This window comes from Bufo gargarizans, chromosome 3 (genome assembly GCF_014858855.1).
Source record: "Bufo gargarizans isolate SCDJY-AF-19 chromosome 3, ASM1485885v1, whole genome shotgun sequence".
Classification (NCBI taxonomy): Eukaryota; Metazoa; Chordata; class Amphibia; order Anura; family Bufonidae; genus Bufo; species Bufo gargarizans.
The window spans coordinates 187,953,121-187,968,364 of NC_058082.1; the positions used below are offsets into that span (position 1 = coordinate 187,953,121).

The 15,244-nt window shown below is 40.3% G+C and overlaps 1 protein-coding gene across 1 annotated transcript in view; it reads right to left on the reverse strand.

The window, feature by feature from the left end:
- Positions 1-15,244, reverse strand: part of ABCC4 (ATP binding cassette subfamily C member 4) — a 318,763-nt gene that overhangs the window by 225,003 nt on the left and 78,516 nt on the right. Inside the window, exons 5-9 of the mRNA XM_044284601.1 lie at positions 13,247-13,336; positions 12,077-12,240; positions 10,579-10,704; positions 8,912-9,161; positions 1,214-1,321 (exon numbers count right to left, since the gene is read on the reverse strand). Of these exons, the coding sequence (XP_044140536.1) occupies positions 1,214-1,321; positions 8,912-9,161; positions 10,579-10,704; positions 12,077-12,240; positions 13,247-13,336 (738 nt within the window). The remainder of the gene's footprint in view (positions 1-1,213; positions 1,322-8,911; positions 9,162-10,578; positions 10,705-12,076; positions 12,241-13,246; positions 13,337-15,244) is intronic.

Here is a 15,244-nt window from a genome sequence, read left to right on the forward strand (position 1 = left end):
TTATTGACGGATAAACTGCTACCGTCAAACCACATTTATTACAGTCTTAAAGGGCCGATCATAAATCTGACTTGGCTAAAACTGACTTTAGCCATATGTGAAAGTGGAGTGAGCTGTCAGTCATGATAAATCTGGCCCACAGTGTGTAGCAACAAGAGGGAAGAAAGACAGTCATAGGGTTAGTATGCCATGATAATGTACAACAGCTCCACAACAATTAAGTAAGCTCACCTTTAGTGGTTGTGCTGTAAGCACAACACCATTGAAAGATTTTTTGAGAAAAAAATAAAAATAACCTGTTGTCTCTTATTTGAAAAAAAGGCCCTGGAGCCCAGAAACTTGTTGCATTGAAGACTTTAAATAAAGCAACTACTGGATTTATGCTACAACTATTTAACTACTGCTCCTGGACCATGAAGCCATATACAGGAGCATAGCTTACCCTGAAGTGCAAAACTGGTGAGGTTTAGTAAAACAATGAGTGAGAGAAAATGGCTAATAAATATTTTAGATTCTTCTCTAGTGATAATCACTATCGCTATGACTGTAGCGTGCAACAGGCATAGCTAGAAAAGCGGCCCGCATATTGTATGGTAAACATCGGATGTGGACAGGGAGAGTGTAAAAGGAAAACTGTATGTGGGGTACATCTGGACGCTGGTAAACGTATGGGTCATGGCACCAATAAAAAGCCTAATTCATATACTTGCTCAATTTCTAGAAAAAAATAAAAATAACTAAAAAAGACCCCCATACCTGACAGAGCGCAAGTTCGGCCAAGATTACAGCCAGAAGAACTGGGGGAAGGTTGCTTTAATCCTTATCTCCGGTTGTGCCTGAATTTGTTTAAAAGTTGACAATCTAAGGCTGAGTTCACATCAGCGTTCAGCCTTGCCATTCTTCTGATCCGTTATAGAAGATAGATATAGAAGATATAGAAGCTAACCTCGAACACTGTCAGAGTAATGGGAGGGTCCTGCCCCAATGGCCTGTGTCAGAAAAAGTCTACAGGGGGTGTAAGAGAACACTGCAGTTTTCCCAATTCTCATACATTACTGCAGAGCCATGAACAGCAGTTAGATGCTGAAACCATTGGCACACTTACAACAGGAGCACAGCAAAATAAATACATGTTTCTACATTGTTATGTACTTCAGGAGAAGCTATCTTTTAACTACCTTTTACATTGTACTAGAATTCTAGAGTTTCTTACCGTGTCCCAATAACAAGTCAGATCTTGAATTTGCACCAGGAGATTGTCCTCATTTTTTTCTGGCTCTTCTACTGCCAGTTTTGAAACTTCATCAAGTAATAAAAAGTTCTGAAATGCAATAAATGAAATAGATAAGAGTAATATTTTATTCGTCCGCGTCTTGCTAGTTTATACAGTTACTTCATACAAAAAAACTGCAGTTATGTAAAAAAAAATAAAAAATGTGGGCAACAGAGCTGCTCTGCAGGTTTCTGCGATAGTGCTACCATAACTATATGCAGGTTTACAGAGTCATCACAGCTACATTATTGTACTTATAATAAGACAATGCTAAAAGTATAGCACATACACTCCCTATGTGTCAGCACAATTTGAGAAGGTTTACTGGTCAAACCTTAGGACACTTCCCAACTTCCCGAAACAGCATAATGAAGTTTTATTCTATCACTATAAACATTTATTTAAGCTGGCTTTAATGGCTCCAATCTAACGCTGTGAACAATTTGTTAGGTTAACATGTGCTGACAGGTTCTCTTAAACTGAAATTACAGCTACTGATGAATGAACATGTATTTTCACATAAAAAATCTATCCAACAAGACAATGTACACACAAATAACTGCATTAGTTGGAAAGAACCGCAATTGGTTCCTTGTCTGGAAGTAAACAACGTGGTCTGACATGGGTATATATTATACTGAGATGTCTTTACCTGCCCATGAAACAGAGCAGCATTGGCAAGAAACAGCTGCACTCTCCACAGGGTACCCCATTATCTTCCTTACGCTGTAACCCTAAGGCCTCTTTCACACGGGCGAGTATTCCGCGCGGATGCGATGCATGGGTTGAACAGAAGTGCGGAAGCGGTGCGATTTTCACGCACGGTTTCTAGGAGATGATCAGGATGGAGACCCAATTATTATTATTTTCCCTTATAACATGGTTATAAGGGAAAATAGCATTCTGAATACAGAATGCATAGCAAAATAGCGCTGGAGGGGTTAATTTTTTTTATTTTTATAATTTTACAAAAAAAAAATATAAAAAGAAAAAAATTTAAAAAATTAACCCCTCCAGCGCTATTTTACTATGCATTCTGTATTCAGAATGCTATTATTTTCCTTTATATTCATGTTATAAGGGAAAATAATACAATCTACAGGACACCGATCCCAAGCCCGAACATCTGTGAAGAAGTTCGGGTTTGGGTACCAAACATGCGCGATTTTTCTCAAGCGAGTGCAAAACGCATTACAATGTTTTGCACTTGCTTTGAAAAATTATACATGTTCCCGCAACGCAACGCCCGTGTGAAAGAGGCCTAAAACTTCAATACTAGGTATAAAAGGCATCAGGTTACACTATTGGAATATCAGTAGTCATGGGTCAGAGCAACTGGACTTGTTTTAGTTTCTTCTTGAAGATGCCTAGCTAGTCAACAGACTGGCTTTCTCAATTACAAATCTTAGTCCAGCTGCTATGACTTATTACTACTGATATACCATGACCACAATGAATGAGAACCTTCACAGCCACACAATCTAAATATATTCACATTTAATCACTAAGAAATGACTTAGCGATTAGCAAACAGTATTGGTTGAATCCACAACAATCGGACAGAAAACAAAATTGAGGTATTCTTCCCTAGAAGCATTAATTCTATGGGATAATAACGCCATACAAAAAGGCAATATGGCAGTACAGGGAGCTCCTACTGTATGTGCCTCCATACACACAAGACCGCTTAGGGTGAGTGAACAGTTATCTGCTGTAATCCCATTGTTCTAAAGTTGGCTACACACATTAAATAGCTAACAGATCTCCCTCAAGACTTGAGAACTCCCTCATACACATGCAGAGCTGAATGAGTATGTGGAGCGGGGAGAAGGCCACTGCCAGACACTTCTGGCGGCAGCTTATCTCCTGGGAGAACAAAAAAGTCAGGAGAAATTATTAATTTAGCTCAATCCTTCTTTCCCTCCCAACAGATGACTCGGGAGCTCCCCATACAAATTAAACTTGAAGATTGTTGGTGTTATCATCTTCAGTCATTTACTAAGACCTCATGCACACAACCGAATGAGTTTTGCGACCCCAATGAAATGAATACAGATCGGATGCAGCCCACAAGTTATGATTTTGAGCATGAGGCCCTACATTCAAAAACCTTTTAGCCTTGGTTTTGAGAAGAACTGGGCATAGGCAGATAAGCTTTCTGAAGAATAAAAAAGTGATGGATATCTCCCATGCTCTGCCATGGAATTCAGAGTATGAACATGGAGAATTCCCCACAGACATGTTTACAACAATTACATATATGAATGTCGGGTATTAAAAGTGAAACAGAACTTGAGTTCTGGCCCAGCTCAGGTTACAAAAGGTGCCTCTAACTGAAATGTGAACCAGATAACACTGGAATTTAGAAGAAATGTTGAAATAAAAATAAAGACAAAACAGGTATGTTCTTTGGTTTTAACCTTTTTCAACTGCAGTCATTAAAAGGGGGTCAAAATTTGCTGGGGTGTTCTAGTCACACAACTGGCAGCCACAGTTACACCACTTATCATGGATGCGCCCCTGCCCTGTTTGGTGTGTCCGATTTTATAGTACTGCCTAATTTAATAAAGATGAAGTGAGCGTTTTAAATCTGATCCTGTCAAATTGTGGTGTTTGGATTACTTTAAAGTGAACCTGCCACATAAAACATCTAGTCCAATCTGTGGGTGGCTTTTTAAGGAGCAGGAGTAGTTGAGTAGACAAACATAGTTCTATGGGTGTTCCTTCTCAGTGGCTGACAGCCCTTCTTTTCAAGACAGCAATAAGATGGGCACAGCAAAATAAATGGGGGGCAGCACATGTATTATAAAAACTACCGTATGTACAACCAAGAAAAAAAGAGGGAGAATGCATGCACCTCACCAATATATAGCAAAAAGTGACACAAAGTAATAAAACATAGACATTCGTACCCAGGGGTCAACACAAATACAACGAGAACCTGCAGGGGTGGCCCCCTGTAATATAGAAACTTCAGGCAATGATATTCAGTGTCATGCAATAAAGAAGAAATCTCCATTAATCAAGTCAAAGTTATACAGTGCTTGACAAATCACTGCTGAAAAGGGTACTAAAAGAAAACAATGCTTTAGTAATCAACTTATTTAAGTCGTCAGGACTACCCTAGCGTATCACAGGCAGAAAACCTCGATGTAGGTCACACTGAATATGGTCCAAAGGGGTGGTGGAGAAAACAGTCTCCTATAGATACACCCCTCAGCTTTGGACTAACACAGTAGTGCCGGGACCGTGACTGGCAATAGGTTAGAAAAACATACAACCTATTCAAGTAAGCAAGCACAGCCAGGGAGGCAAATTGCTTTGCTTAATTGCTTAAATTACTCTGCACATTGCTCGACATGTTTCAACAGGATACTCTGTACCATCAGGAGCGAACAGAGACGAGTAGATACGAGTTAAGTCAGGTATAAAAGAGTCGTTCCCAACTGATGGTGTGAGGCCGTCTGGAAACAAAAATAGAAATAAACGTATATAGTTCGGCCGTCTCTGGTATGGCTTTTTTTAAAATATATATATTTTACACATATACACACACAGTGCATACATTTACAATTCAATGATCAATATATTAATATAATAACATATTAAGTGCCAAGTACAAGGAATGGTACCCAAGCTACCACAGAACCTATACAAAATCCAAAAATGTCCCAATCCAATATCACTAAAAGAGGTTACAAGAAATCACAAGCAGCAAAGCACAAAAATAAAATGCACAAGTAAAGGAGATGAAGTCTGATGTATGAAGGGCACCGCTGGAACACCACCACGGGTATCACTGCCTCATATGCAGCTTCATCAGCCTTCCTTGTGATAAGACCATCCACTGGACTACTAAACCCAGAACGAGTGAATGAATAAAAGACAAGTTATACCTACAAAGCTACAGTATACCTCACTCTGCCCCCCAGCTCTATAACATACTGCCCACAAACAGGACTGCATTTTCACTGTATTACAGTAGGTTCATTGTAATCCAGTGTGTGTGGCCAGCGATAGACTCCGTCCTAATACTCCTGGCTTTTAAGCTTACTATAGGACGCAATTTTAATCAGTTAAAAGGGTTTTCCAGGGTTTTTTAACTGATGATCTATCCAGAGGACATGTGCATACAGTTGGTTAGCTAATCTGGCCAGTTACACATTGATAATTCTGCCCTTCACAGCATCATTGGGCAGATTCGCCTTTCAGCAGCTCTGGCTAGCTGGGAGGCATGGGAAGGTATGCTAGAAACCAAACTAATGTGCAGCTGTGTTCAAAATAATAGCAGTGTGTTTAAAAAAAGTGAATAAAGCTCAAAATCCTTCTAATAGCTTTTATTTCCATACACACAAATGCATTGGGAACACTGGACATTCTATTCCAAATAAAACATGAAGAAAAATATATAAAATTTGCGTTGTTCCTGTAAAAAAAAAAACTAGAAGTGAATATTAGACTGTTCAAAAAACTAGCAGTTTTTATATTCTTCTTTACAAACTCTTCAAACATTTACTATTGAAACTAAAAAATGTTTGAAGATTTTGCTTTCATTTGAATCACTTAAAGAGGACCTTTCACTACAATAAAAAAAATCTAAACTAAGCATACAGACATGGAGAGCGGCGCCCAGGGATCTCCCTGCACTTACTATTATCCCTGGGCGCCGCTCCGTTCTCCCGATATAGGCTCCGGTATCTTCAGATTGTCGGCTCAACTGGAAGGAGCCTGCCGGCGTCTCCTTCTCCCAGGGCGGAGTGCTGGCCAATCGCAGCGCTCAGCTCATAGACAGAGAGAAAAAATAAATAAATGAAGATACCGGAGGCTATACCGGGAGAATGGAGCGGCGCCCAGGGATAATAGTAAGTGCAGGGAGATCCCTGGGCGCCGCTCTCCATGTCTGTATTCTTAGTTTAGATTTTTTTATTGTAGTGAAAGGTATTAGTTTAACTAATATTTAGTTGTATAAGCACTGTTTCTGAGAACTGCTGTACATCTGTGTTGCATGGAGTCAACCAACTTCTAGCACCTGTGAACAGGTATTCCAGCCCAGGACGATTGGACTACATTCCACAGTTCATCTCTATATCTTAGTTTTTGCCTCAGAAACTGCATTTTTGATGTCACCCCACAAGTTTTCTATTGTATTAAGATCCGGAGTTTGGGCTCACCACTCCATAAAGTCAATCTTGCTGGTCTGGAACCAAGATGTTGCATGTTTACTGGTGTGTTTGGGGTCGTTGTCTTGTTGGAGCACCCATTTCAAGGGCATTTCCTCTTCAGCATACGGCAGCGTGACCTCTTCAAGTATTCTGATGTATTCATGATCCCTGGTATGCGATAAATAGGCCCAACACCTTAGTATGAGAAACAACCCCATATCATGATGCTTGCGCCACCATGTTTCACTGTCTTCACAGTGTACTGTGGCTTGAATTCAGTGTTTGGGGGTCGTCTGACAAACTGTCTCCGGTCACTAGACCCAAAAGACATACATTACTCTTACCGGTAATCGTTTTTTCCCTTTAGCCTCCACAACGGCAGGAGGAATTCCATGTTACTGCCGTTGTGGAGGTGTAGGGAAAAAGAACAATCTTACTTTCATCAGTCCACAAAATGTCTCCTTAGGCCAGTCAATGTGCTCATTGGCAAATTGTAACCTCTTCAGTACATGTCTTTTTTTTTTTCAACAGCGGGACTTTGCGGGGGCTTCTTGCAGATAGCTTGGCTTCATATAGGTGTCTTCTAATTGTAACAGTACTCACAGGTAACTTTAGACCTTCTTTGATCTTCCTGGACTCCTTGCCGTTTTGGCTATTCTTCTATCCATTTAAATGGTAGTTTTTTTGTTTCTTCCACGTCTTTCAGGTTTTGATTGCCGTTACAGAGAATCAGCATGCATGTCATGACTGTTGGGTCTGTTGGGTTTCTATTACTCTGCTACACCTGCTAGTAAATTATTTGCCATGTAGAATTATCATTTCTACCAAAAACAGTGATTGATCAGGTTAGTGATGTCTGACTGCTATTATTTTGAACACAACTGTATATAGTATATACTCACTGTTGTCCTCATACAATATTTATGGATATAGGGGGTCATTGACTATTAGATATAGACCAGTTTTCTGGCTGATATTAGCCGTTGCAGTGCAATCTGCGACTTTTCCCCGCTCACGCCAGGTATAAAAAAGGTGTCCTGGCATGGGCAAAGAAAGGGATGGGCTGGGAGGCCCCTCTCATTCACCATTTTTTAGGCCTGTTTTAGGCGTAGAAAATGTTCTAAATTTAAGCCAGCTAGGAACCAGTCTTACATTTAGACCGGCAGTGAATGCACCAAAGTTATGTAGAGGCCAGCTCCTCTTCATAACTTTGGGGGATCCACAACCAGCTCAACGGTTATTAAGGACCAGCGTCTAAAATGGGCGGTCTTAATAAATGACCCCCATAGTGTATACAGAATGTAGGTACCAAGTGTGGACTCCATTACATCTCTGCAGAGGCTGTTACTTAGCTTTCCCAGACCGCGGAGTTTCAAATTTGCCTAGTTATATAGTGCTAAATCTCTTCAAGTAGCTAGACCAATTTGCCATTAAGGGCAAGCTGTGTGACAAAATTGTACACCTGCACTGGGGACAACAGATTATGTTACACTGTGTGAATGTATCATATGGTGTCAGGGCATCAGAGTAGTATTGTATGCATTTTATATAACCAATATGGCCCAAATGCCCTTTGTAGAGATTGTTACCCAGCTTTCCTAGTCCTCTGCTGAAGATTGAGGGGTTGGAAGGAAGTAGGCACTCCGCTAAGTGAAGGAAATTTTCTAAAGCTTGCATACATAGCCTGCTCTCGTGAGATTTACCAAATCTCACAAGAACAACTCTCCTTCTCCCTGGCTGCGTAGCAGTCTGCTGCAACTGAACAGGGAGAATGCCCATTGAGAAAATCTGATGTCTTCACCCTTTTCCTCCTGTACCAATGCTCTGCATTAACATATATGTTGCCTAAACATTGGGGGATCACAGCAGGTGATCCCTACAGCATCAGCGGAGGTACTCGCTATATAAAACTACTCAGTAAAAAAAATAAAAATAATCAGAATGGTCCTCTAACAAATGGTGCAGCTTTATAACAAGTACAAAAATCGTGACAAGAAGCCAGCATAAAAAATAAAAATGCTCAGGGGGTTTTGTATCTTATTTTATGCTAACAAATATGTGAACCTTGCTTCCTTGAGTACTGAATAGTATTCAAGTTGTAGAAGCAGCACTTGACGTATTCTACCTCTAGTGCCCGCTCAGTCAGATAATGAAGGTACGATCACCAAGATCTCATTGAACAGCTGCTAAAGGAGAGTGGAGAGACTGCATTCCAGGTCTCTTCACTCTGAGTACAAAGGAATATTCTAGTAATTATTATTTTTTTAAATGCAGTGAATTCTGTAATCCTGGCAATTGAAAAAATGAAATAAAAAAAGAAATAAAGACAGATATATGCACTTAATGAGAAATACTGAAATAGAATTTTTCCACTTTTTACATTTTCTGTAATTAATGCCGACATTGTACAAATACTTAGAAAAGCTTTTGAAAATGTGCACAATAAAAGTACAGAGTACTGCTAAAGCAAGCATACCTTTATCCGCCTTATGCTGACCTTGGCCTCAGATACCCTCTCAATAGCGGAGGGGAAGAAGAGAGTGACAGTGAGTCTCACCGCACTATAAAGGGACACGGCAACAAACACTTTACTGGCAGAGATATCATTGCCAAGGAGAACATACGTGGTAAAAGTCACAAACACAATGATCTTGCTTGCAACAAAGAATGATGCCAAGTTAGTTGCACGCAGATAAGAACTTTGAAGGACCTTGGCTATTTCATTCCTACAATAAATGAGAGCAGAAAGGTAAATTATTTACATTGACCAAATGGAAGTAGAGTTTTGTGCGGATTTGTTTCCAAATACGCACATTACAGTCTGTGCAGTGCATAAATAATGAAGGAAGGAAGGAACACGCATGTAAATCGTGACGACCATACTGGATCCTGAGCCAGAATACTGACGGATTTCAATCGTCTGAAAGCGGCCATACTGTTTTAGTAACTACCTGCATTCCCCATGTAATAACTCTGGAAAATCTATTCTTCTGGATCTATGTTGTGCCATTCCTTTATTATTCTTTCTAGAAGTTAGAAATGAATTGCTGGCAGTTTTGCAGTAACGGTCCAGATAGGTGTTACCATTTTGGGGTGTGTCCCTGCACAGGCTGACATTAGCAGCACTCATTGGATAGTGTCAAACTGTGCAGGGACAAACCGCCAACTGGTAAAACCCATCTGGACCTTCATTGCAAATTACTAGTAATTAATTTCATAACTTGTAGAAGGATAAATAAAGGAATGCGAGTAGTTAAAGCTAAAATAGGCAAGTGTTAGACAGTTTACTGGCCCTCTAACTAGGTGGTAGCCCTGATCCATATTAAAATGAAAGGTACAAGTTAGGCCGAATGCACACGGCAGTTTCACGGCCGTGAGCGGTCCGTGGAACCGCGGCCTGGATTTCTCCTGAGAGCAGGAGCGCACGGCGTCATTGGTTGCTATGACGCCGTGCGCTCCCTGCTGCCGCCACAGTACAGTAACACACTGGTATAGGAATCCAGGCCACGGTTCCACGGACCGCTGACGGCCGTGAACAACGGCCGTGTGCATTCGGCCTTAACTGGATAGTAGCAGTTATTATTGTGTGAATGAAAATTCCTATTTAGTGGCATAGCTAATAACAAAAAGCAACTAAATATGAGCAATCTTGAAATATTTGGCAGCGTTTCATTTCTTATATATGGGGTTAAAAGTGATAAAAGGTGTTTGCTTAAAGTGTAACTGTCATTTATTTTTATTTATATGTTTTCTAATATACTTTATTTAGGGAAAACCTTTATAGGAGAAAGCTAGGGCTGAAATGTCCCTCATCAGCGATCCTTTTCAGAGCTGTTGCTTAGGGACATCTATCTTCCTAATAGCACAGTGCTGTATTAGGGAGACGGGCTGTGCTTGGATCTGGTGGGCGTCTGCCCGCACTGCTCCCTAATCTAGTAGTGGGGAAATACCATTACTATAGATCAAATATCTATTAATGTATAAATAAATGTCTGTACTTTCTTGCTGCTCATGACCAGCGCTGTTAGTGAGCTCTTCCCCTGTACTCTCGCTGGAGCAAGGGGAGAGAAATACAACACAATGACGGTGTGCTCATACTATGTAATACAAACATTACATGAACCGGAGGAGAATAAAACCTACTTCCTGATCTCATTGACCAGCTCTGTAAATGACTGCTCCCACGCATACATCTTAATAATTCTCATTCCAGCTATCACTTCATTCATGGTTCGAATCCTAGTGTCACTGAAGGTTGCCGTCTTACCCCTAAAGTAAAAATGGTACACAAAAATATTAAAATCAAATTAATATATATATATATATATATATATATATATATATATATATATATATATATATATATATACACACACACACATACACACACACACACACACACACAACTTCTCTCTGAATTACCGCCCTCATTTTGAGTACCGGTTTTACAGCTTATAGGCACAGACAGACTGGTTCAACATAGTTCTATTTTGGTTTTCATCATCTCTTTCTGACCTCTTATTCACAGATTATTTTCCAAATTTTGCTTCCTCCCCAGCAATGACCGCTGCGGAAGAACAACCATTACTATCACTGTTCAGTGCCATAGGGCTTAATTGTTTGTAGGCAGCAGCAGTTTACACAGGCGATGTGTTGCAGATTTTTTTTTTTTGTGCCACAAACGATGGTTCAGCCTTTTTTACTTGCTGGACAGCTGATCACCAGCAGATTTTTACACGCAATTATCGGGAACATGCATTCATAAAGGTTTGTTCCGGATAACTGGCCCAATACCTGTGTAAATAGGCCTTTTGCCAACTAGTTCCAACAAATTCTTATGCCCTCTATTACATGTGATCCCTTTGTTATTTACCGTATGTGTGTCTGCTCCGGTACACCGTAAAATATCCACATCTACCCACCCAACCAATCAGATTCCACCTTTCATTTTTCACAGCTCCTTTAGAAATGAAAGGTAGAATCTGATTGGTTGCTATAGGTAACTAAACCAGTTCTACTTTACACCAGTTTGCTAAATCCCCCGCTTAGTGTTCAAATTGTCATTAATGTCTACTCAGCAGTTCAGATTTTTAAGCACAGTGCATGTTGGTTATATAATGTAAAGCCCACTGAATAACTTATAGTGGTTGTTTGGTTTATTTTCCTGACATTAATATAAAGTTTTTAGTTTATTCTACAGGAATAACATTTACACCAATGCCAGATATGCACAGTTTACAGTATTTTACTGACAGGCAACCTTACTCACAAGTTAGCGCTTCACAGGCTCACATATACTGTATGTAAAACAGTAAAGACCCAGGTACTATGACAATGTGTCAAAGGGGTGTCATTGGGGTAACAGCGTCCCCATCCTCAGTTAAACTACCTACATTGACCATGGCATCTAGAAGGTTAAATAGCCCTGATAAGAGTTTATAACATCCCAGCACCCTCTGGTGACAGCTCCTATTACTATGATGTAATAGCATGGCGGTTCATAGAACAACCCCTCTCCATGACATACTATTACATTACGGGTGGAAAGGAGCTAAAGACAAATAGAGTAACTGAAAATAAAGCTTATTGTAGGGAAGATCTTGGCGCTATGGCTAAGAGACTATTGAGAATAAATGTTCACCTCAATGATGTGAAGAATTTTCCAAGAATGGTTTGCAAGGGCATAAGGATAAAGAGTACTGCCATTCCTGCCAGACACGATGGACCAATCTCTATCCAAAGAAGCACAGTCACTGCAATGGCCTGCAATGGTCCAGCCCATAGAAAATGCAAAAATATAGTAACCTGTTAAGAAACAAAAATATGCATGCGATAAACTCTCCACGACCGAGGGGGATAGATATTACTCCTGTAAAGCTGGAACCACACATGCAGTTACTGTGTCAGTTTTTATGATGTGCATTTGGAGCTAGGATCCAAAAAGGAGAAGTACAAAGCATCTACTCCATATCTACTTAAGATATTCTGCATACTTACTGTTGCATATTTGGGGCACTAAATCCACAGCATATTACAGTACAAGCAAAGTGGATGAGACTGACCTGCATTGTGGATTTTAAAGGGGTATTCCGGTTATGTAACGTTATCCCCTGTACTGTGGATAGATTGGCAAGTTGTTCCCAAGATCTGTGAGGGCCCTACCGCTGAAACCCCCACCAATCAGGAGAAGGTGAGCCCCATGCCCCGTGGAGCACTACAAAATGAAAGGAGGCCACTTGGGCATGTGCAAAGTCATTCCATTCATTTCTATGGTAGTTCTGGGAATAGCCATGAGGGGGCACCACGTTGTAAGGGGCCACTGTTCTCGTGATTGGTGGGAGTCCAAGCGGTAGGACTCCACCAACCTAATCGGTATCCGACAGCCTGTGGCTAGAGGATAACTCCATACAACTGGAATACCCCCTTAAGCCTGCAGTATGGCAAAGTAGGCTGTGGACTTCTGCAGGAATGCAAAGGGTGAAATCCACAGCAGATTTGCTACACAAAATATGTCCCATGTGGACATATCCTTAAAGCAAAATGCAACAACAGGACCACTGATCTAGAAGTATTGTCTGAATAGATGCAAACAGAGATTTAGCGTACTTGTCTGATGTGAAATCTGCATGTATGAGAACGTGAAGGTTTATCTATAGTCCGAAGAAACCAGTCAAATAATTCATAGACATTTAGGCAAATAGGGTGATGGTGCCTCGCACTGCGGCTTTCATTACACTTGCCACCCTGTCACTTTTAAAATTTTAAATGTCTAACCAAAAACAAACAAAAATTACACATTTCTGAAAAGTACCTGATCAAACTTATTGACATCATTTGACAAGAGATTTACAATCTGACCAGTAGTTGTTTGTCCCATAGCTGTATTACTGAGGCGAAGAGCCTAAAACAGAGCAAACATAGCAAAATCAGTCATCCATGTGGAATTTTAACGTCAGACGCTCAAACTAAAAATGTCCTCACAGACAATCACACTGCAGACTTTAAGCCAAAAACATTTTAAGGTTAGTAGAAAATAATATTGAAGAAAACCACAGAAATAAGATAATAATGCACTTATTAAAGCAGATGCAAGCACTATATATGGACTAAGTCCTCACTCTGATATGATAATGTCTGAGACACTTAGGTTTAGCGTAGGACCCGCCTGACCTGAGACCACCTTGACGTTCGGTAGGCGGGCTTAGATGTGTTTTGATCAAAATATATTGACTAAGTGTCTCAGACATTATCATATCAGAGTGAGGACTTAGTCCATATATAGTGCTTGCATCTGCTTTAATAAGTGCATTATTATCTTATTTCTGTGGTTTTCTTCAATAATATGGCCAGGGACATCCGCAAATTTGTATCATATCGTGCAGGATGTTTTTATCTTAGTTTTTTCTGTGATTTTTTTTGTTTAGTAGAAAATAACCAGAAACATCATAGGGATTCATTGCCTCTACTAGAGATAAATCATGTTTATGGAGCACCCCCACCACCGCAGATAAAAACGGGAAAGATAACTACATGTTAGACATAGTGTCACAATGACATGTCAGAAGTTATAATTTGGTGGATGCCTTCTGGGTGTGGAGACACTAACTGATCGAAAGGCAGAAGATACGTTTTAGATTATTTGTCATTTTTAGAAATAATTAGTTTAGTGCCTTAGTGAAAGTTGTTGTATAGGCACAAATAGTTTCATCTTAGGATCCATTTTTTCTATTGCACATTATTATATAGACCGGTACAAGTTATAAGGAATCGCAATTTGGCTATAACTGTAAGAGGAGTTTCTCCTCCACTGACGAGCAAGCGATTGACAGAAAGGCACTCTTCCTTCCCAACAATTGCTTTCTACATCGGGACGTGTAAAAGGGGCCAGGGGTGGACTGGGAACTTAAAGGGATTGTCTCACTTTAGCAAATGACATTTATAATATAGACCAGTGTTTCCCAACCAGTGTGCCTCCAGCTGTTGCAAAACTACAACTCCCAGCATGCCCGGAAAGCATTTGGCTGTGTGGGCATGCTGGGAATTGTAGTTTTGTAACAGCTGGAGGCACACTGGTTGGGAAACACTGATATAGACTACTTTAATACAAGGCACTTACTATTGTATTGTGATGGTCCATATTGCTTCCTTTGCTGGCCTGATTCATTTTTCCATCACATTATATATTTGTTTCCATGGTTATGACCACCCTGCAATTAATCAGCAGTGGCCGTGATGCACACTATAGGAAAAAGAATTTACCTTTACACACTCCCACGATCCCGGCCACCAGGGAGGACGGCACTTTTTCCTATAGTGTACAAGCACGACCACGGCTGATGGATTGCAGGGTGGTCGTAACCATGGAAATGAGCAGTGTATAATGTGATGGGAAAAATGAATCAAGCCAGGAAAGGAGACAATATGGACAATCACAATACATTAGTAAGTGGCTTGTATTAAGTTTCTCTACATGATAAAGGCTACTTGCTGAAGTGAGACAACTCCTTTAAAGTGGCCCTGAAAAATAAAAAATTAAAAAAAATAAAGTTGCCCTATGTTGTAGGAGGGTCCAAACTGAAAGAAGGTGGGGCAATATCTATAAGTAATAGAAGAAAACGTAAGGCAGCTCTCACCTGCAGTAGTAAAATCACCAGAGGTGCACGGATGCCGCTCCTGGATGCGGTATATACAGTAAGAAAAAGAAGAAAATCCAGCTCTCTCCGGTGAAAAAATGAAAAAAAATTTAATCCAGCAAGTTTAAAATCCATACAGGTGTACAAATAGCAGTCAACGCGTTTCAGACCTCAGA